The 23,106-nt window shown below is 37.6% G+C and overlaps 1 protein-coding gene across 3 annotated transcripts in view; it reads right to left on the minus strand.

The window, feature by feature from the left end:
* The window catches only part of LOC135698300 (protein qui-1), a 252,835-nt gene that overhangs the window by 100,405 nt on the left and 129,324 nt on the right, over window positions 1–23,106 (minus strand). For all 3 annotated transcript variants that reach the window (XR_010517471.1, XM_065218228.1, XM_065218216.1), the window contains exons 7-9: window positions 22,175–22,410; window positions 10,141–10,282; window positions 9,453–9,612 (exon numbers count right to left, since the gene is read on the minus strand). Coding sequence is in view for 2 of the 3 variants with exons in the window: in XM_065218228.1 (XP_065074300.1) it covers window positions 9,453–9,612; window positions 10,141–10,282; window positions 22,175–22,410 (538 nt within the window). In the remaining variant the exon portion in view is untranslated. The remainder of the gene's footprint in view (window positions 1–9,452; window positions 9,613–10,140; window positions 10,283–22,174; window positions 22,411–23,106) is intronic.

Here is a 23,106-nt window from a genome sequence, read left to right on the forward strand (position 1 = left end):
AGAGTGCACCTACATTTTAATAAATCTCTTCAAACAGCTTTTAAATATGACAAGGGCATTGGTGTTTACATCAAAGAATTTAATAAAATCTATTTTTATATATTTTCCCGTCTGAATTGCTTTTGCATCTCTTTTGGTAGGGTTACGGTATGTAATGTGGGTCTAGTCCTTTCATTCGGCCTATCACGCAAATAAATAATTAATTAAGGAATATTACACAAAAAATAAGGAAAATATTGATCACTGATGGTTGATAAATGTGTACCACACACAAATCAATTTATATCACAACATTTCAATACATTTTCAGCTCTCGTAAGTAATAAAACTGGTTGAGAATATCACAATGTTCGGAGTTTTTAGCCGCCATGACTTATAAGGTTAAGATGGGAAGGTTGACTGACGATCATCAAATGGCCTGATTATGGCATTTATTGATTGGAATTACCTGATAATACACACTAGACGTAAAACTTACAGTTGCTGTTTGAATATTTTATGTTTATTTTAATTGTTTAACAACGTTTTCACAAGTAAAACATGGACCCAACTTTAGTGACACATTTCTTTTCTATGTTCCTAACTATGGCCCATGAAATTCATTTGACAGCATATAGCAATAAGAGTAACGTCAACAATGTTGTTTTGCATTTGGATGATAAGGAACGAACAGGAAGGGAGATTTTTTCTGCCAAACCTGTATAATGAACATCACAATGTTCTGATTTAGATATTCTGCGGTCAAAAGACGATAAGCGAAATTTTTAATTTTTAATTTTTAAATTGAGTGATTTAATGTAGTTTTCGTAAAATTTTCTCTAAGAAATGTTTTGAGGAATGAAGAGCATTAAGTTAACAGTGATAGTGATAAAAAAAATACATCAGAAAACGTTACCAAGAGCGTTTTTTTGAGGATCAAACAAGATAGGACGAAGTTGCATCCATAAATAGACCCAATTTGGGGACAATAGACCCATATTACATACATTTCCCTCGTGAGTTATTGTCTTAAAAAAAGTAAGTTTTTCAACTTTTCGTGGTTTCTGATAGCAAACGACATGATAAGCATATCTAAGCATACCATTTAGCAGTAGAATATCGTTTGCAGGTAAATTCATTGATGAGTTATGATTAAAAACGTAATCGATGGCTGCATATTAGACCGAGGTTAGGGACGTATACCCTATATCGAAAAACGTCAGCCTTTACCAAAATATTGGCCCAGCTCAAAACATGGGATCAAATGTTTTATTTACGTGTTGGTAGACGGCAAACATTCAGACCTGCCAGTGGGCTTTTGAGTGAACGAAGGTAGAAAAGTATACAAAGAAAAGCTCCAAACACTACCGGCTATGTTAATTTTGTTTGGAATTATTTAAATTCGTACATCGTATCGAGCCCTAAAAATCCCAATAAGCATACGTGAGCTTGGGTGTGCGGCAGAAAAACATAAAGGTGAAATGATAGCAGAGTGGTGAAAAGAGATTGCAGGTAGATGGTATCCAAAGATTCAAAAGGATATCACTACGGTAACGGAAGGGAACATTCTTTTGAAGCACCGATAGGGTTTTGGTAGGGCGATGGATTGCGATGATATAATAGCAATAAAACGTGATGCTCGTAGTTGAATCATTCCTTTTGCTAGCGTAGTACTTATAGGGGCTACTGTTTGGAATTCTTGATGTACAGGCATGCCTTTATTTATACAGATATTTGATCATGCATACAGACTTCAAACAGAGAACAGACTTTATACAGACATTGGAAAAAAGTTACAGATTTTTACAGATATTAACACACAGCAGTTTAGTGTTAGGTGACAATTTTCAAAGGACCCTTTAGTTTTTAGACTGTTATGTTGTTCCCTGAACGTATTTTAGTAATTCGAACTCTTAAAACTCTAAACCTCTCCAAACGCAGAAGTATGTACTAGTTCGGAGCTCATCTCCGAAGTTTTCTGAACCATTCCGAAGTTTTCTGAACCATTCCGAAGTCTTACCAACAGCTCAGAAGTTCACAGCTCTTTTCATAAGTATTTTTAAGATCTTCGAAGTTTACTGATCCAATCTGTAGCTTTTCAAACCTCTCAAAAGTTCTTCAAACTTTGCTTGATCTTTTTTAAATTAGCTTCCTATATTCTTAGATAATATTTCAGAGAAATTCAATGAGCTTCGAAAGGTGCTTTGGTTTATAAATTTCCTTAATTGAAAAAAAAGTGGAATTCAGTGAAATTTAGAAGCACACGGAACATTAAAGTAGTATGGAAAATCTTAAAAAGACTCTGGTAACACCTCAAATATGTTTGAATGGTTTGTGCCAAGCCAGTTTCTTACCAAATGTGTTCAAATTTTGGGAGGTGAACATTTCAAATTTTGCATCAGTCTGCTACCCAAGCCTGGTTATAGCTTTGTAGTCTGAAGTACTACATAAAAGTACTTTGAAAAACAGGTATAGGAACAATAACTCGATGAAATATTTCTTGCAATGTTTTTAGTAGGTATACATTAATTACCTTAACTGACGCAATGGTACTATTGTTGGCTGAAAACCGTGTTCTCAAGAAAACAAAATATTAAACCTTAATGCCATATTAAAGTATTTTTAGTAAAAACATGAGAATAAGCTTAATTAGCGTTTACATGTTGGTGATAAATTTTTCAGATTAATAAATACATACTTCCCGCCAATTCGCAATATAGGCACTGCTGCAAATTTTCACCACTTTTTTATATCTCTGGAATATCGATGTCAACTAGAAAATGTCACAGCATAGAACATTTCCATTTCCACTTCCACATTCCACGAGCTATCGAATAAACAGCCAAATTGGTAAATAATTTCAAACTCATCACTGGCAGCTTCGCTAGCGAAATCATTCAAGCGTTGCGATCATCCAAGCTTAAAACGATATCGAACCGCTCCAGTGAGGAAAAATCCAAATTCCGCTTTTTACCATTGAAGGTTCATACGGGGAAGAGTTTCCGGTTACCATCAGTAAAGAACGTTTTCGTGATTAGCGATATAATAAATAAATAAATAAAAACTCCTAAAAATAACTCCTATCACCTTCCTTAGGCGCCAGCCATGCCTAGTTGAGGGGTGTTCAAATATCTAAAAAATTTCAATATAAACAAACTGTTACGTAGAAATCAATAAAAAAAATATTTTTAAATACAAAAAATGTTTTATGTTTTGCGTCATGTTCTTCTTTACACGTTAAAAATACAAAACAAATTAAAAACAAATTTCAAAGTACTGGTATCGTCTTAAATTTAGTTACTCTTATAATATGTTGCACAACAAGGTTGCTTCCACTCACTTGCTATACAAAAATGATTTTCGGAATTTAAATAATTTGATGTTATAATAAAAATTTGTACTTGTTAGATACAATAATATAATGAAAGGCAAGTGTTTCACACAGAAAACCTATCAATTTCGCATTCAAAGTGTCACAATCAGCGATTTTATTATTCGTGAGCGTTCACTCAGAGTGAGCAAGCGAATTTGACAGGTTTTATGTGTCAAGCACTGTACAACATATCAATATAACGTCTAATGATTTCAAAATTTTAAAAATCATTTTTTTTTTATAGCAAGTGAGGGGATTACCAATGAACTTGGAATCAGTTTAATAAGTTAGTTTTTGAAGAAAGAAAAAACTTTTTCGAAGATGTCATGATTTTAGGCCAACCTATTTAGATGAGTTTCAAATTTATTATAGGGCCATTCCATGTCAATTGACCAATTTGAACCAAAATGCGTGGGTCTACTTATTTTAGGCCAAGACTAAAACATCCAAAATTTTGTGCCAATCGGCCAACCCACTGCTCTGGAGACTGCCCCCCTTTGGGCGATTTTTAATAAACATCATTTTTATTTTTTACATATTTCTGTAACCAATAAAGATTCAAACGACATTGCGTACCCTTTTTGAAGCATTTTAAACGGACAATCAAATTCGTAATTTTGTCTACAGTGTTGCTGATCCTGCGATTTTTGCATTTGAAAATTTTATTGCAAATATCTCAACTTTTTTTAATGTTGAAGACGCCAAAGTGTTCAGCAGACTTTTTTCATAAGAATCACTAACCAAGAAAGAACTATGTATTTCATTTAGGAGCTATTGAATTTTAAAATTTACAAGTTTTTTTAAATGATAAATGATACACCAAAACACTTCGATATAGAGTTTTGAAAGTTGTTCAAATCTATCAAATCTTTAAGTATGCCAAAGGTTTGATCCTTCTATCTATAAGTTTAAAAAAAATCTGAAATCAGTTTTTTTATCAACAGTGTTGCCATCTTGGGATTTTTAAAGTTATTAATTTGAACGCACAAATATATGTTAAAAATGTATAGCCCATGTAGAAAAGTAATCCATCTTTCAAAAGTCAGCAATTAAAATACCAATAAGGCCGGAACAAATCACAAGTTTTTCTTTTGCCACTCGATGCTCGGACCAGCAAAAGGGGAAATAAAAAATAAAAACGAAAAATAAAACATTCAAAATTCGTTTTACATCACATCTAAACTGTATATTTCAAGCGTTTACATTACTTCGTGGCCTTTGCTTTAGTCTTTTACTTTTTTGAAGCCGTGATTTTTAACAATAATGCATAACAGAAGCCACAAATGTTGACTTTATTATGTGTACCACTCGGGTTATCAACAAGACATTTCGCACATAAGTGTTTGCATCCTTTCAAGGATGAACATTGATAATAATGTCGATAAAGTTTTGTTTTCGATAGTTCCTTCTTTTTCAAATATAACATGGCAGAACAGGAAACCCAAATTGACTTGAAAATACCTACTTTGTAAATTTAAACTCCGTTTTTTTTTTCAACAATTGTGCATGCTTCAAAAAATCTAACCAGACGTATGGATTCAGGGATGTCTATTCAACAAAATCCAAGCCTAATATTCAGAGGAAGGAGCAACATATATCTTGACTGAACATAAAAACCAAATTTTGACAAAAATACGTACGTTTGTCAATTTAAACCTGAATTCAGCAAGGATTATTCTATAAAATCCAAGCATAAATTTCAAAGGACGGTTTCAAAATCCAACTTAGTAGAAAAGGAAACCCAGATTTCTTAAAATATACTTTTCGAATTACAAACCAGGTTCAACCTTCACGTATGGATCCAGCAAGGTCCATTCAATAAAATACTAGCTTATTTTTCAAAGATATGAGCCTAAATGCAATTTGCCAGAAGCGAAAAACCAAATTTCTATGAAAATACGTATGGATTCAGCAATTCTATAACATCCACGACTGTTTTCAAAGGAAGGCGCCGAAATTCAACTTGGCAGGAAACACAAATTTATATGAAAATCCATACTTTTGAGAATTTAAGCCCAGTTTTCAAAAAAATTGTGCATGCTTGGAACATCACGTATGTATTGAGCAAGGTCCAGTCTATAAAATCTAAGCCTATTTTTCAAAGGAGGGAGCCAAAATCCAACTTGGCTGAACAGGAAACCCTAACTTCTAACAAAATACGTATTTTTTTGTGAATTTAAACTCGGTTTTCACAAAAATTCAAATATTCAACCCATTCTATAAAATCCAAGTCTATTTTTCAAATATTAAAAAGTTTCTATGAAAATACGTACTTTTGTGAATTTAAACTCGGTTTTCTCTAAAATTGAGAAATTCAACCCTCACACATGGATTCAGCAAAATCTATTCTATAAAATATAAGCCTATTTTTCAAAATAGGAGCCAAAACTCAGTTCGGCAAAACGGAAAAATCAAATTTCTATGGAAATACCTACTTTTATAAATTCTAACCAGTTTGGTTCTTCACGTACGGATTCAGAAAGTTCCATTCTATAAAAGTCAAGCACAAATTTCAAACGATAGAACCGAAATCCAGCCAGGCTTCAAAAAAATCTACCATCACGTATGAACTCACAAAGGTCTATACTAAAAAATCCAAGCCTGTTTTTCAAAAAACGGAGCCAACTCCAACTTCAACTTGGCAGATCAAGGAACCTAAATTTCTATAAAATATGTATTTTTGTGGATGTAAACCCTGTTTTTTCAACAATTGTTCTTGCTTAAAAAAATCTACCTTCAGGTATGAACACACGAAGGTCCATTCTTTAAAATCTCAGCCTAATTTTCAAAGGATATGAATCTTACAAGAACGAGGAAGGGGTCTAGGGGAGCGGAATCTGTGTTAAAAGTTAGTTTAATCACTTCAGAAAAGCTCAGACTGACACAAAATATAATTCAATCACTCAACAGAAATGTTTGGATGGAGACGAACCAGCCCAGGGCTGAAAGTCTCCTTAATAAAGATATAAAAAAAATGTTTGGATTTCCTTAGGAAGGTATTAAACCAATTCAGAAAAGGTTGGACACCGTTTGATAATTTAAGCTAAAAAAAAGTGTTGGTTCACTTCGAAAAACTCTCTACACACTTAATCTAGCTCGGTAAAATCTCCAACAGCCGATTACCTCGGCATTTACTTTTGCTGATATATCTGCAAAATATATGTTTGGGGGGAGGTAGCTCATCGATTCTTCCGGTTCGCCTCCTAGCATCGTGCTATAAGGTACCAGGCGATAACCAGGGTAGTTGATCGATAGCTCGATGACATCATTTCGTTGGCGTCTGCAATGGGAAATTCTCATAGCAGGCGTTGACGATGGGACGTTGCGAGTTGTTGAATAGCGACTATCGTGGTAACTCACCGATTACCTGTCGATCTGCCAAATTTGGAAAGACGTCTACATTGAATTGTCTCATATAATAATATTCCGCCCACTATATCACAAGAAATTGCGAGTAGCTGAGTGGAATGGAGATAAGTTAAGCATTGGGTACAGGACCAAGTTTCCCCTGGGTGGTGCCAAAAGATGAGCGCAATAGAATCATCAAGTTGCCATAAGGCACGGAATGAGACTATTGCATGGCTGGGTAGTCAAAGTCTTCCATTCGTTAGTCATTTCAGGTGGATTAGAACAGGTTTAGGTGGGCGTTGGCCAGATTTGGATTTTTCAGATGTAATCCTGGATAGGACCCTGTCATTGAAAGTCGCGTGAAAGTGGAACTTAATGAAGGCCTAAGTACTTTTTCGTAGTTTTTAGTTTTCGGATTTGAAAGATCGTCGGTTACAGTGGCCTGCTTACTGAGCAGAAAAACGCGGTCCCAGGTCCTTACATATCAAAGAGATTTATGGTAAAATCGCTTGTGTATCGTGTATTTTGCGAAACTCGTTGTTGTCGTTGGTTCCGGGTTTGAATGGATACAAAAAGTTGAGCAACGGTATTATGTGATATGAGGGGCTCGGTGGCCTTAGAGCAACCGTTTTTGCTTACTGAGCAGAACATCATGAGTCTAATCTCAGGCACATCCATATTCAAGATTCGTCAATCGTTTTATTTGTTAATATGACTACATGGTAATAACAGCAACTCGGTGATTAAAAAGGTGCTCGTCTGCCTAGTGGCAAACGTTTTTGCTTACTGAGCAGAAGACCGTGGGTTTAGTCCCAAGCTCCTTCGCGTTATATGATCGTTAGGAAATCAATTCAGCTTATCGTTTACCAAAACGAACCCTGCTGCAAACCCAACCCTCTTATCCAACATCCCAGTGATTCCTCGTGAAAGTGCAGAGGTGTTCTCGGCTTCCATCAAAGCGAATGTCATGTCAACACAATCCTTCCCATTCCTTTCTTGACCTGTGTTCGGGCGCGGCCGGCGCTGGTATTGCCTAATTTAAGATCACCAGTTTTTACACATTGAGGATGATTGCTAGTCCCAAGCATCGTCTATTGGTTCTCTGTGTAATTACAGCTGATCTGGCAATAACAGAGTAGCAACCGTGGGCGGTCAATCAAGCTCAAGCTATATCTGCAAAATATATGTTTGTTAGCTAATATCTCAGCAAAATCTTATTTGTTAGCTGAGTCTCGGCAATTGTTTTACTGAACCTCAGCAAAATAAATTGCAGAACTACTCGGCTGTTGGAATCTCGGCGAAAAAATTTAAGTGTGTACAGTTTTAGGAAAGCTAAATAAGATTGTGTCCTTGACAAATGCCTTAACAGTTAACAATAACCTGGGGGTCACTTTGCAAAATGTCAAACCCGCTCTGACAAGTTTGGATTCAGTTCGGAAAAAGTTTAATCACTGCAGGAAACTTTGGAGTCATTCAGGAAAGAGATTAAATCAGAAAATGCGAAACCAATTTTTTTAAACTTAGGTTCGGGATATGTTGGGTCACTAAAAGAAAGTTTTGACAACTTTAAAAAGGATTGAATAACATAACAGAAAGGTTTAGACTCAGTTAGAAGAATGCTGATGCCTTGTTCGACTCAGTTTTGAATCTGCTTTGAAAAGTTTCACCTCAATCAGGAATTTCCTGAATCGTTTCTGATTTGGTCTCACTTCTAAAAAAATTAAACCAATTTTGAAAAGATTGGATTAAGCTTGGAAATTGTTGAATCACTGTAGAAAAGAATTTAATCATTAAGTAGCATTGCAGCAGGTTGGTAAGTTAAAAACTTTTAGATCGAATGCGAAAATCGGGCGACTACGGTGGGCTGGTAGCGACCCGACTGGAACAAGACGAAAATTTGCGCAGTGAACAAGCGGGATCAATCAGATTGAAGGCGGCTTACCTAGTGAGTTGCCAAACAATATTAGGAATGAGTTCGATAAAATCCGTTCAACAACTGAAACCGGCTGATCCGATTTCAAGGACCTGTTATGCCGTACCGGTCTAGTACCAATTTATGTAAAAAAAAAAAAATAAAAGAACAAGGTGATTGTAGAATATCATAATGAAATCTAATAAAATAAAATCTCCAATTGAAATAGCAAAACTCCAATAATAAATATAAACTGAAAGCTTTTTTTCTACTTCCCTCTTTGTGATATTCAAACTTTTGAAGGAGGGGTGACAAAAGAAAAACTTGAGATTTGTTCCGGCCTAATTACTTTTTAATAAGTAATACTAACATGCACAGTATGCAAGCAAATGATGCAAAATTGGGCATCTTCAGAACCAAGTGGCACAAAACTTTGGGTTTTTTAGTTTTGGCCTTAAATAAGTAGACCCATTAATTTCGGTTCAAATCGGAGAGGGTCGATCACTTGAGATGGAATGACCCTTATTTGGTTTTCTCCTGCGTTAAAATGTAGCATATATAGTACTTATACCCTAACACTTCAAGTTTTTCAGGTACCGACCCCTATCTGAATGTTTGCAAGATCGCAGTCGTATCCTGCCAAACCAAAGCATGAGGCGTTGTTACCTGTTGTTACTGTTGAAGAGTTTTTCTTTTGTAGGAAATTTCTGTAGAATAATATTTTCATAACATTATAACATCTTATTTCCATTTCATAGTTCTACCAAACATTTTTTATGCGAAATGAATGGAAGTAGCCCTGATTATTGTCCCTTCAACACTCTTGGCAACATCACTCACCTGTACGGTTTTCTTCCGGCCCTTGCCCCCATTTGGGTCTTTTGCCAAGCTTTTGTCCATGGCGTTTTTCAGCTTATCGTAGATTTGTTCCTTGAAGTTAGTCAGGTAGCTCTCGTGGCTGTCCAGCTCTGGATCGATACCTCTTTCTGTCCAAGGTGCCCTGAATGCAAAACAAATGGAAATACTATATAGAAATACCAAAAATCGTAATAAGAGTACCGAATAAATCAGTTCCATCATGAACTTATTTTTTTTTTTAATTTGAGACTGACGAATTAAAAAAAACATATCTTGCTGTATTTTCTCCGATTGAAAACACTGAAATGGAAATCAAATCAGCACATAAACAAATAGATCTAATCATGAACATTAAGGAATTGTACGAATAACAGAGATCTATTATTGCCGGAAAACGACGGAAATTTATCAGTGATCTGATATCACGTGTAATGCAATGAGAATTGATTGGAAGAGAAAAGGTCAAACGTAAGCTAGCATTGACCGTTACGCACAGGTATGAATTCGATGACCACAAGGCACGCAATGGAAATGCTTATCGGAGGGTCGTGATAGCGGTGAAATAAATTGACAAAAGTGCCAATAAAATCGACTACAACCATTAGGAACCGGGAGCAGAACAGTGCCGAATAAGCTATCCAGAAGCAAACGAAGAAATGGGAAAACTTACGTTAACGTTTCTTGATTGTCGGGAGGTATTGCTTCCATAAGAGATGATTTTATTTGTTCCACTCGGCTCTCATCGCTGGGGCCATTTCCGTTATCCGCATCCCACTGGCGAAAAATTGCCAAAACGTTTTCCTTCGAGCAGGCTATAAAAAGGAAGATAAGAGGACAGTTGCGGTAAATATAAGGTTGCCAGCGAAAATGTGCTCGGGTTCATGCTGGCACGTGAAGTGAATATCTCATAAAGGGGCGATCCATTATGAACGTCACGCTCTAAGGGGGGAAAAGAGTTAAGAAATCTGTGCCAATCGTGTGAAAAATGTGTCAAAAGGAGGGAGGGGGTATTTATTTAGAATTTTGCGTACCGATCTGAATGGATGTTCCGTAAGGATCAATTTTATACCGATGGGCAAATCAATAAAAAATAACTAAATTCAAAATGCGTATTGTGTGAATAATGCGTTGAAAAATGCCCCGTTAAAAATTGCGTAAAAGAATCACAAATTGACGTTGACAAATACATGACAGTGTATCAAAAATACACTCAAAATAGGAAAATGCACACAAAAATGCGTAAAGTATGCCAATGCGCTGATTGCACTAATCAGCGCATAGGCATACTATACGCATTGCACTTATCAGCGCATTGGCATGCTTCACGCGTTTATGTGTGCATTTTCCGGTTTTGAGTGTATTTTTGATGCACTGTGATGTATTTCCTGTGTTCAAATTTTTCGTTATAATTATTCAATTCGCTTCTTGATACGTGAAGCTGCATAAAAAATGCTTCGGTCCTGGTTTAATACGTCGGTGGTATGAATGTGTGGGTGACACAACAACCAAGAAATGTTAAGTTCTATTTTATCTTCTGCTTATATTAATGCACGACATTTCAGCTCTGCACAGCATTATATTTGCGATTAATTTCGTATAAAATCGATGAATCTTCGATGGCCGAGCTTCCTTCACCAACACACGGCACTGACCGCAAGAATAAAAAATCCAGGAGTTAGAAGGTTGTTACTTTACCGTAGGGTAGATGTACCAGTTATGGCTATTATTATGATGTGTTCCAATTATGGCCTATAAAAATCCCATATGCCATAATTGGAACACATCTTCTTGAGCTAAGCCCTCATACTCGTTTTATGTCATTGTACTTGTTGTAATCTCAATCTAAGTAATCCGCGAGTTCGTAGTAGCCTCTGTTAGTTTGTTAGTCAAATAAAACTTTCATTCGTTTCCAAGCATTCCTCAAGATTAGACGTCTTTTATTTCACTGCATTTACAAGTGGTTATGGGCCCAGAACACTGAACATAGCACAAGTTCAAGTTGAAAAAAAGTAGTTCCGGAGCTCCCACCATGTTAACAAGCCTAATCCCGGAAGATCGGAACCATGGCGGAGGCAGTTCAAGCAAAGGTGCAGGATCGACAACGCAGAGGACCCATACTGTTGGAGACGGTGTGCGTGATGGCGGAAGTTGCGATCATTTGGCAATTCCATGAATGTTCCGGCCATTGGGAAGCTGAAGGGACGGCAGAATTACACATAGTGGGAGTTTCTCATGAAGATGACGCTGATTAGAGAAGGCACCTGGAAAGCGGTCAAACCTGCGGAGGGACAGGAACCTGATCCGGAGCTGAGCGATCGAGCGCTGCCTACAATTTGCCTGAGTGTCGAGAGGATTATTTTTAGTATCATGCAAAAGGCTACTACAGCATCGGATGCGTGGAGCAAGCTGCAGAAATCGTTTCAAGACAACGGGCTGATCCGTAGATTCGGTTTGCTGGACAAGATGACCGGAGTGAAATTGGAAAATTGTAGCTGTGTTGAGTACTACGTTGACGAGCTTGTGTCCATCACGGATGATTTGAGCGAGATCGGATTCGAGGTGAACGACCAATGGTTGGCGTCACTGTTGCTAAAAGGACTGCCGAAATACTAAAACCCAATGATCATGGCTTTGCAATCATCGGCAATCGAGTTGACGGCGGATCTCGTTAAGGCAAAGGTGCTTCAAGATGTGCAGTGGTTGCTGGACTGTTCTGGCGAAGGAGCATTCTATTCGAAGTAGAAGTCGCGGCGTCCAAAGAGTGGAGCAGATAAGAAGGAAGGTACGTGCTTCAATTGTAACAAACCTGGGTATTACGCGGCCAAGTGTCCCCAGAAACAAAGTTCATCAAAGTCAAGAGGGAAGGCTCTGTGCGCTACGCTGGCAGTTGATCGTGGAGAAGAAGAAGACTGGTACTTTGACTCCGGAGCCACTTCGCATATGACGAGGACGATGAAGAATTTTGTGAAGCAGGAAACTTTTGTAAATTCTATCGAAACGGCAAACAATCAAAGCGTGAAATCAACATCGAAAGGTCTGATGAAGCTGGAGTTGCAAGAAGGTTCAATCGAAGTTCAGGATGTATTGCAAGTTCCGGATTTGGCAACCAACCTTTTATTTGTGAAGCCGAATATTTGGCGCATTCAAGGACCGTGCAGGAGGCTCTCTGGTGGCAGTATTTTCAATCGCAAATTTTCGGGCAGCAAGCCATTTCAATTCAATGTGACAATCAATTCGATATCTGCGTGGCGTGGAACCAAGGATATAACCCCCGGACCAAACATTTGGACATCAAGCACCAGTTTGTGAAGGACACTTTGGATCGTGGAATCATCGACCTTGCGTACGTTAGCACGAAAGAGCAACCCGCCGACGGTCTTACGAAGGCTTTACCGAACATCAAACTGGAAGCTTTCAGAACATTAATAGGACTCGCAGTTTAGGAAGGATCTCAATCTAAGTAATCCGCGAGTTCGTAGTAACCACTGTTAGTTTGTTATTCAAATAAAGGTTTCATTCGTTTCCAAGCATTCCTCAAGATCAGACGTCTTTTATTTCACTGCATTTACAAGTGTACTACGTGTACATAACACAGGATGTCAGCCCTCCACAGCATGATCCTCATCGTGTATGCTTCTCCGACTTCGGCAATTCAGTCAATTTTGATTTATCTATGACACAAAAGATTCGCGGAATCCTAGAGCATTATCGTTCCATGATTGCTCCGTCAATTTTCGCTGCAAAGTTTGGCTATGTTGATTCCATAAGATCGTTGTTCACAGATAGATTACTAATAGAGGCGCCCGCTGGATTTGGTATTTATAACGAATTTCATAGCGCCTCTCGAATGCTTCAAGCTCCTTGAATCCGTATATGTTGCTGAGCTGGCGGCAATACATTATACGCTTGAAACTATCGCCTCACATGCATCACAACACTACTTTACTTCAACAGGTAAGTCTCAGTTCTGTCAAGGCGATTCACTGCACGAGCACTCCTCGTCTCATGAAAATACGAGAGCTTCTATGTGCTTTAAAATCTTTTGGCATCACCATTGCATGGGTCCCATCTCATTGCTCGATTTCGGGCAATGAGAAGACGGACTCGCTTGCAAATGCGGACGCTATGCAAGGCGATATTTACCATCGACAAATCGCGAAGTATCCTTGGTTCAAAAGGTTGGAGGTGAGTCGAGACTTCATTCGTATGATGTCTCGCCTCATGTCCAATCATTATTCGTTAAACGCTCACTTGTTCCGTGTTGGGCTGGGGTACAGCAGTCTCTGTGAATGTGGACAAGGTTACTAGGACGTAGATCATAGGCGTAGCCAGAGAGGGCAGAGGAGGGAAAACAGCACCCCCCCCCCCTAAATCCACCAACACAAAGGCTTTCGGTGAAATAGCGTTTGGTAAAATGGCATTCGGCCAAATTTTCCATACAACTTTTTTTTCGCCCTCCCTAGCTCGAAATCTGGCTACGCCCTTGACGCAGATCACATTATTTGGTCATGTGCTGAGCACCGTGAAGTTAGATCCGAGCTGTACGATTCCCTCCGGGCTCGAGGTTGACAACTTAATGTTCCAGATCGGCATTTTTGGCTAGACGCGATCTGGAGATTATGAAACTCATATATGTTTAAATAAGAATATTAAGATTGTAAGTTTGAATAACCTTGTGTTAGGATTGGCGTAGCTAGAAAATTTATCTGGAGGGTTCCTAGAGGAGGCCCGTTGCATTTTACAGAATACATTTCATACATTCAGGACTTAAGAAAATGTTCAAAATATATGTCCATGTACAATTCTCAACATTCTGAATGTTTAAATAAAAATATATTTGAGATCCCAAACCCATATGTTTTCAAGATTTTGAAACTTAAAAATACATATCTTTGATAAAGATTGTAAGTCTAAATTCTTCGAATAGAACTGAAGACAAAGATAAAATTGGAAGATCCTTCCTAAAGGGTGTCCACGATGAAATTGCCACACACAAAATTGATTCGCAAAATTCGAGTTTTCATCCGATTGCCATCAAATTTTCAGGGATTGAGAAATAACTATTAAACTTCATTTTACCATTTTACTCGTATTTTATTTACAGTCCATACGCAAATGCCCGCACCTTGGCCTTAACCCCGGCCATAAGATTCTGCACAACCTGTGAATCAACCGTTTTTTGCATGTAAACCCATACTTTCTTCAGTTCCTCGACTGTCTTCACTACCTTAGGTCGTTTAAGAAGGTGCTGCTTCATAATCGCCCAGTACTTCTCGATGGGGCGGAGCTCCGGAGTGTTGGGAGGGTTGAACATTTTCGGCACGAAATTGACCTTATTGTCCGCATACCACTTCAGCACGTCCTTGGAGTAGTGGCATGAGGCCAAATCCGGCCAGAAGATTGTTGGGACGTTGTGGGCCTTCAGGAGAGGAAGCAGCCGCTTCTGGAGGCACTCTTTTATGTACACCTGTCCGTTCATCGTGTCCTGGGTCACGAAAGGTGCACTCCGCTTCCCGCACGTGCAGATGGCTTGCCAAACCAGGAATTTCTTCGCAAATTTGGACATCTTCTGAGTGCGGACATGCTCCGGAACGCTGAACTTATCCTTGGCCGTGAAAAACAGGTTGCCGGGGATCTGTTTGAAGTCGGCCTTCACATATGTTTCGTCGTCCATGATGCAGCATTCAACTTTCGTCAGCATGTTGAGGTACAACTTCCTGGCACGGGTTTTGGCGGACTTGTTCTGCTTCTCGTCGCGATTAGGGGCCTTTTGTACCTTGAACGTTCGAAGCCCAGCCTTAGTTTTGGCCTTCTGGACAAAACTTCGGCTTAGGTGCAGCTTCTTAGCCACATCCCTAACGGAGGCGTTCGGATTTCGGTTGAAGGCCCCAACTACGCGGTTGTGATTTTTGGTGTTGTACGGAATACTTTTTCCTTCACTTCTGGGCTTCCGATCGGTGGTCAACCGTTCCTCGAACCGCTTAATCACTCGCGACACCGTGGAATTCGCGATTCGCAACGTTTTAGCGATGGAACGATGCGAGAGATCCTTGTTCTCGTGATGAATGCGCAAGATTTTATCACGCACGAGCTGTTCTTTCGACTCCATTTCCGCGAGTTTTGATCACAGGACTTTAAAACTTGCAGGATGTAAATAATGCACTATGAACTAAATCCACCCAAATTTTCATTAAATTCTACCCAACGGTTAAAAAGTTAGAGCAATTTCATAGTGTGGCAATTTCATCGTGGACACCAGACAGTAATTTCGTAAAAATATAAATGTATGAAGATTAATAACAAATGAAATAACATTTTTAATGAGTATAATATGTTTCACCTAATGTTGTTGAAATATTGATCAAAGTAAATTTAAGGGATTAAGGTTCTGATAACATAGGCTAAGACAATCTTTGCAACTCTTGGACTTCAAAATTCGTAATCTTGGAAAACATGCCTGGATTCTGAGACTTACAGAATTTTTCGAAAGGAAAATTCTTCGAGATAAGAAAGTAACAAAAAAACTAAGAAAAAATTACAAAAACTTGACATCTGACAAAAATCAGGTTATAATTTAATTTTGTCAGGTTTTTAAGATACCGGATTTCGAACGTCATGATTCTGATATTTGAAGAGAAAATAAATTAATAATGCAGTTTTTTATACGATGCATCGGACAAACTAACATTCGTTGTTATGTAGAAAATCAAGATTTAACTTTAATTCTTATCAAAAGGAATGAATTCGAATCTTAAATAATAGCACATAATAGTGTCCCTGTTTGTGACTAGATAATAATTAAATTTATTTTTACAAAAGCATTGTGACTTTTTTTAATAAGAGCTAGTTTTGTTAAACCCATTCGGTACCAATTACCAATACATACAAAAAGCACGGATTATTTTGTGTGCAAGGTCATTCAAACTATCCTGCAACTGAATTCCGGGCAAAAATCTCATAAGGTATATTCAGAAATTTCCATCTCTTCGTTGAAATTTATGTACGGGCTTCAGTTGCTGGAGTGCAACTTCTTGACAATATAGCTAAACCACCAAGGCACGGATCTTTCCTATAGATAATGTACAAACATGTCTAAACATTCTAGATTCATCATTCAAGATTCCATCAGATTCAATTAGCTGGAAAACTTTTGAATATTTCCTGAACAACCTACAGTTTTGAAAGGATATTCCAATTTTTAACGGTTGGAGATCCTCAGAACTTGATAAAAAATATCCAAAGAACTTAACTAATATCTTCGTCTCTATGGAGATATAATGAATATTTTCTGCAACGTTTCCTGATCATCTATAAAACTCCCTTAAGTTTTAAAAAATTTCCTCAACATCTACAGTTCCTTTAATTTAATCTAAATTCCATATTTTTTCCATCTTTCTTAATTCTACGAAGATCTCTGAACATTTTTGCACTTTTGGAGAGACACCTAAGACATCCATATAAATTCTTAAAGAACTAGAAAGTTCCTTGAAATTTAACGAAGTTCCTAGATCTTCTGCAAAATTTCCTGAACTTATTTAAAATTCGTTACCCTTATGAAGTTTTACGCAGCTCATTGAAATGCTACGAACTTCACAAAACTTCTACAAAGTTTGCTGCACTTCTACTTTTCTCGTTGATTTTCTGCAAAGTTACACGAATTTCTTAAATTGGTATGTAATTTCCACAACTATTCCAAATACACGAGGCTTCAAAAAAGGGCCGTGAAACTATATAGAGGTTCCCGATCAATAATGAGGTTCCCACTTCTACGCAGTTTTCAGAACCTTTCCAAGATCCTTGTTTCTACGAATTTTTCTGAATATCTATGAAGCTCCCATAATTTCTACTATGTTTCCTCACTTTCTACGATGTTCCCTGAACTTCTTAGAAGTCCTTGCAGTTTTGCAAAGTTCCCAGAAGTTAAAGAAAAATCCCTAAGCTCATGGCCCATTTGTAAAGCCTGAACACGTCTTATTATGCCATCGATTGAATATCGATATAATATAATTTCTCAAAATCTTTCTTCTAGTCGAGAACATAATAAAAGTAGTCAACATAAAGAATTTTAACTAAATCTCTATTTTTAGTCTAATTTTATTAATCGCAGTTAAATAGTAACATCGGACTTGACAAGCTTAACAAAATACCGGTGAGTCTAATAAAAAATACACCAAATAATTCTGGATGGGGCCTGTCCCCTTGGCACCCCCATTAGCTACGCCTTGTATTTTATGTATGCGTGTGTGTTTTTGTTTGTTTCTGTAATAATTGTATAATCACAGAGCTCATATAACGTTGAATAGGATTGGAAATAGTGAAATATTTGTATCATAAATCATACTCCAAATCTCTTTCTCCCTCTTCACATCCATGAAACTGTCATCCACTAACCTCGAGAAGACCGCGAGTATTCGGTTGAATTCCTTTAACTTTAGATTAAAAAAATTAATAGTGCATAACGGAAATGATAAATTGACTCTGTAAAGTTTATTCGATTAAGCCTGTACAAATTAATTAATTAACAACAACAAAATATTGGAACACATCATATTAAGACAAATGGCGATAGCTAGTTAATCTACCATAATCCGTTTTGAGAACACTCGATGCTATTTTCACATTCGATTAAGTCTGCCTCAATAAATTGACGAATTTCATGCAAACCCTTTCAGATTTCAATGAAACTTTCTTTTATCTTTTACTTAAGAAACTTTGCATACTTATTTTATTAAAATCTTGACCATCATTTGAAAAGCGCCGAACTTATTTTCGTATATTTCCTGCACAACATTATATCTCGCAATTGATAAGTCCTAGAAAATTGTTGTCAAATGATGATTTGTTTGTAATTGTATAAGCTTGTATTAGACCGGAAATTGAATCCGCCACCTTCGGCTTGATAATACCGTGCATTAACTGACAGGGTTATCTAAGTGATGGCAGTAAGATTTATTAATTAAATAAATAAAAAGTCAAAAATAACGATTTAACGACCACGATGACGATGGATCTCAAATAAGAATATAACAGTAGATTACGCCTTTTGACAATACATTGCAATCGAAAAACTGACAAAGTAGTACAATTTAAGTGTTTCTGCAACCTGGACAACGGGTACCTGTTTTCGAAAAATCGACAGATACCCTACAATATGGGTATTTTCGGAAAGGGACCGACGTGTAGAAGCCAAGACAAGCGATGCCCGGCGTTATCGTTCCTTTATCGTCATCATGGCTTTCAGTTATTGAAAACTTGGTTAAATAAAGATGAATTATAAGTTGATGAATAGAAGTGATCGGAGAAGGTCCAATACTAGCAGTAGATTATGATAAGCATTTAGAAGTTCTGTTACAAAATTCTGATTTGTTCGTCCCCAATAATCTTCAGTTTCCTGCAGAGATAGAAATTCTCACTCAGCTGCACGATAAGCATTTCCTCACTCAAGCTACTTTTCGGTGACTTGTGAACCGTTCACATTTTCATCTCTCCTTTTTCACTGATAATTCATTATCCTCTCTCATACACAATCCGAAAATATCTCTCTTCAAAAACCAACGAAAATACTTTGTCATCACCCATTTGGCTCTGAAAACTACCAAAAGCGAAAAAAAACCACCCCAAATTGTTCTGTTCCAACACAATGTGATGTAAACAGTTGAGGCTTGGGAATTCGCCGTCTCTTTTGTTCTTCCGCTGATTAAATGGTTGACGGAGTGTGACGTCATACTGTGTTATCCATTTAAAGAGCGGCAGAACGAAAGGGACAACGATATCACATAGTATTTCATTGGTTTCAACCAGACTGGCAGATTTTTTTTATTTCCTTTTTATACCTTCTGTCAAATCATAAGGGTCATCCATAAATGACGATGCAATTTTCTTACCAATTTTAGACCTTATGCATGGATCGTTACAAATGTTGAAATCCCCTCTCCATTACTCCTCAGATTCTCGTAACTTATGGATGTGCCCTAACTGTTGTTTTTGTTCCTAATTTCTGATCATTGTTTGCGTGCGGAAAGTGAATTTTCAGGTGTATGAAAAAAGTGAAAAATCATTATCGGCATGAAGAATTCACTGAAAACGAAACGATTTATCTGCCGCTCATGCTCTCCGAAAAAATAAATCGCTGTTGCTTTTCTCGCGAAAACTGCTGTGAGCGTATAATATTCTCTCGCTTCTCACATTCTCATCTATTTCTCCTAACAGGTGAAAAATGACGTTGCTCTCCTCAAGTAGGCGAAAATTTCGATCTCTGGTTTCCTGTAATCAACTGTGGAGTATCCATACTATTTCGACATATCACGTGCACGATAAAGGGGTGAGGTCGTTAGGCAAGTGTCCACGGTTCATACAAATATTTAAAAATGTGTATGGGTGATTATGCACAAAGCGTAATTCTTAAACATCTAGAAAGTTAACGAAGTTCCTAAAACTCCCTAGATCTTCTACAAAATTCCCTGAACTTATTCAAAATTCGTTACACTTATGAAGTTTTACGCAGCTCCTCAAAATACTACGAAGTTCACATAACTTCTACAAACTTTGCTGCACTTCTACGTTTCTCATTTATTTTCTGGAAAGTTACACGAATTTCTTAAATTGGTACGTAATTTTCAAGACTATTCCAAATCCATAGGGCTTCAAAAAAGTGCCGAGAAATTATAAAGAGGTTTTCAAAATTATTTTCATTTATATGAAGTTTTACGCAGCTCTTCAAAATGTTACGAAATTTGCAAAAATTCTACAAAGTTTGCTGCACTTCTACTTTTATCGTTGCTTTTCCGCGAAGTTCCACGAACGAAATTTCTTTAATTTGTACTATAACTATTCCAAGTCCATGAGGCTTCAAAAAATGCCCTGAGAAGCCTCCGATAAATAATGAGCTTCCCTGAAATAAAATCATTTCCCTTAACTTCTACGAAGCTCCTCAAACATAAAAAAAAGTTCCACTTCTACGCAGTTTTCAGAACTTTTCTAAGATCTTTGTTTTTACAAATTTTTCTGAAGATCTATGAAGCTCCCAGAATGTCTACTAAGTTTCCTCACTTTCTACGATGTTCCCTGAACTTCTTAGAAGTCGTTGAAGTTTTGTGAAGTTCCCAGAAATTAAAGAAAAATCCCTAGGCTCATGGCCCATTTGCCTTTTTTTTTTTCCTTCGGTTTGTTTTTCGTCGATCTTGTTTTCCGTGCTTGAGCACCAATGCTACCGACGCCAGGGAGGCAGCTCCCACACCTGGACCCTACCTATCGACTCATCAACTCATGAACCGGGGACCAACGGCTTTACGTTATGCCTCAGAACATCCCGGCGGCGCCGACTGGGATTGAACCCAGGCCTGCTGGGGTGAGAGGTAATCACACTTACCACTACACTACCGGCGCCGATATGTTCCGTATGTTATTTTGTTTTGAAATCCTGAGCACACAGCATATTGATACCTTACAAAATACAAGTTTGCTAAATATAGCCACAAGACCGAGAGATTAATCCCTGGCCCGTCCACTTCCTTGAAATGTTTCACTATGCCTTATTCTATCCCTACTACTATTATCAATCTGCCAGCACGTTTACAAAACGAATCTTATGGCTTTACCCTCCCCACTAACAAACCTCCAAACTCCTATAACACATATGAGAAGTCGTAGAGTTCTCTGCATCTCTCTTATGTAAGTAGACAACTAACAATCCTTCCTATTCCCAGTAGCTGCAAGGACCTGGCCACTACAGTTCTCAATTATTGGATGTAGTGCTACTTCCATCTAAGAGGCAAAAATCAATCCCAAAATCTCGGTCAATACGGTTACGGACGGAGGTGGAAATACTCTCAAGCAATGTTCTAGGACTTGCAACACTTACGAATGTGTGCAACTTGCTTTATGCGAATGCGAATGCGAAGTTCGCTAAAGATTGCAAGTAACCATCTTCTTGTTGGGTGGGTGTTATTTTTATATGTTTCGTTTAATTTATTCCTACAATGCCTTCGAGTATTGTCTAAGACTATAACAATAACTACACTCTTTACCGATCAAATAACATCTTCCTCTTGGTTTGTGAAATGTCACTTATTCCGAGTGAATACCCCCAACACTCAGTGCAAAAAACACTAGATATCGCACGAAATCGACAGTCAATCGACCAAGCCCTGGTGATGACATATTTCAATGAATCATCCTCTCAAGAGTTCTTCAGTTTACTCTTCGAAATCGGACAGAACAGCGCAGCGGTAGAAATTTGTCCATTGATTGTGGTGCATTTGCTTCATGTTTGTTTGTTTTTTTGAAGCTCGATGTGGATGGCAAACTTGTAACAATCCAATCAAACTTCCAGTGAACAGTATTGATTTCAAAAACTTACCGATACAATTTCTCAGACAGTTAATGCTAACTGGCCAAAGTATATAATTGAATTTAGACTTCAACATCAACAAAAACCAATGGCTATGGAATACAACTAGATGAGAGGGATACTACTCAAACTCACAACATAAGAGCCTTTCAAAAACAGAATACAACACAACACGTAGGGTAACAGGTTATATTTCCAACCTGTATCTCTGATTGACGGAGTTGTATTATCTGATTTTTCAACTTACAGATAACAGACAATTTACTACAAAATGTTGTCACAAGCTAGTAACGATACACCCAACAGAAAATCATCGGTTAACAATAGAAACATTCACTCTCGATGAAGTACTTACCCAATCCCTTCTGGATCTCCAGCTCGAGGGCTCTGGTTTTCAGTCGTTTAAGTTTATCACAGAACTGTTCGCTATCGATTAACTTGACTCCATCTAGCAGTTCACCACTCCCTCCTCCTCCTTCGTCAGCACCTCCACCACCATCCTGGAATGCCTTCAGAATCTCGTCGATTTTGTTCTCAAGAATATCGCCCAGCTGCCGACTTTCCGTAATCCACTCCTGACGTTCTTTTGTCCTGCCAGAGGAGAAAAGAGAGAAGAGGCTAAAATTAGATTCTTATCGGTCCGGAATGAGATTGTGAGTGTGCTGAAGCAAAACAAGTGCCTTTGATCGGGTTTTCCGATATGGTTTAACCACCCGGATAATCTGGATCATCGTTAGGATGTGTTTATGCCATTGATAGCCCGTAGCCGTACAAGATGAGTACCATTGTTCAGCCGTTTTCCATATGGAAAGGGTGTTGGGCGTTGGCAGGGTTTCATTATTTATCCTAATTTAATTCTCGATTTCAACAAAGGTTAAATAACTTCATATTTCTCTTAGCCAACAGATTAAGAATAAAATTCTTCCTCAAAAAAGATGCATGTTAACCGAGTCGATAAAAGAAATAATTATTACTTGCATCGAATGAAATAAAATTAAAAATGGCTTACTAATAACCATATATTTGATTATTTTTCAGCGTCAAAACCAAAGTAAAAGCGATGTAGGTGAAATCAAAAATCAACTTGCGCGACCTTTAAACCTTCATGACTATTTACCTTTTTTGTACAAACTCAAATCAAACTGGAGGCTGGCGTATAAGGTAGCAGATATTTTTTTTAAATACACCCCTTTTGCATAGTTTGTTACTCTAAAATGGCTAAAACAATGGAAAACGACCCATGAAGATGATAAATTATCCGCAGACGAAAACCAATGAAAAAAAAAA

The sequence above is a fragment of the Ochlerotatus camptorhynchus genome, unplaced genomic scaffold, assembly GCF_037179485.1.
Source record: "Ochlerotatus camptorhynchus isolate MF236.1 unplaced genomic scaffold, CSIRO-AGI_Acam_v1.1 ptg000008l, whole genome shotgun sequence".
Classification (NCBI taxonomy): Eukaryota; Metazoa; Arthropoda; class Insecta; order Diptera; family Culicidae; genus Ochlerotatus; species Ochlerotatus camptorhynchus.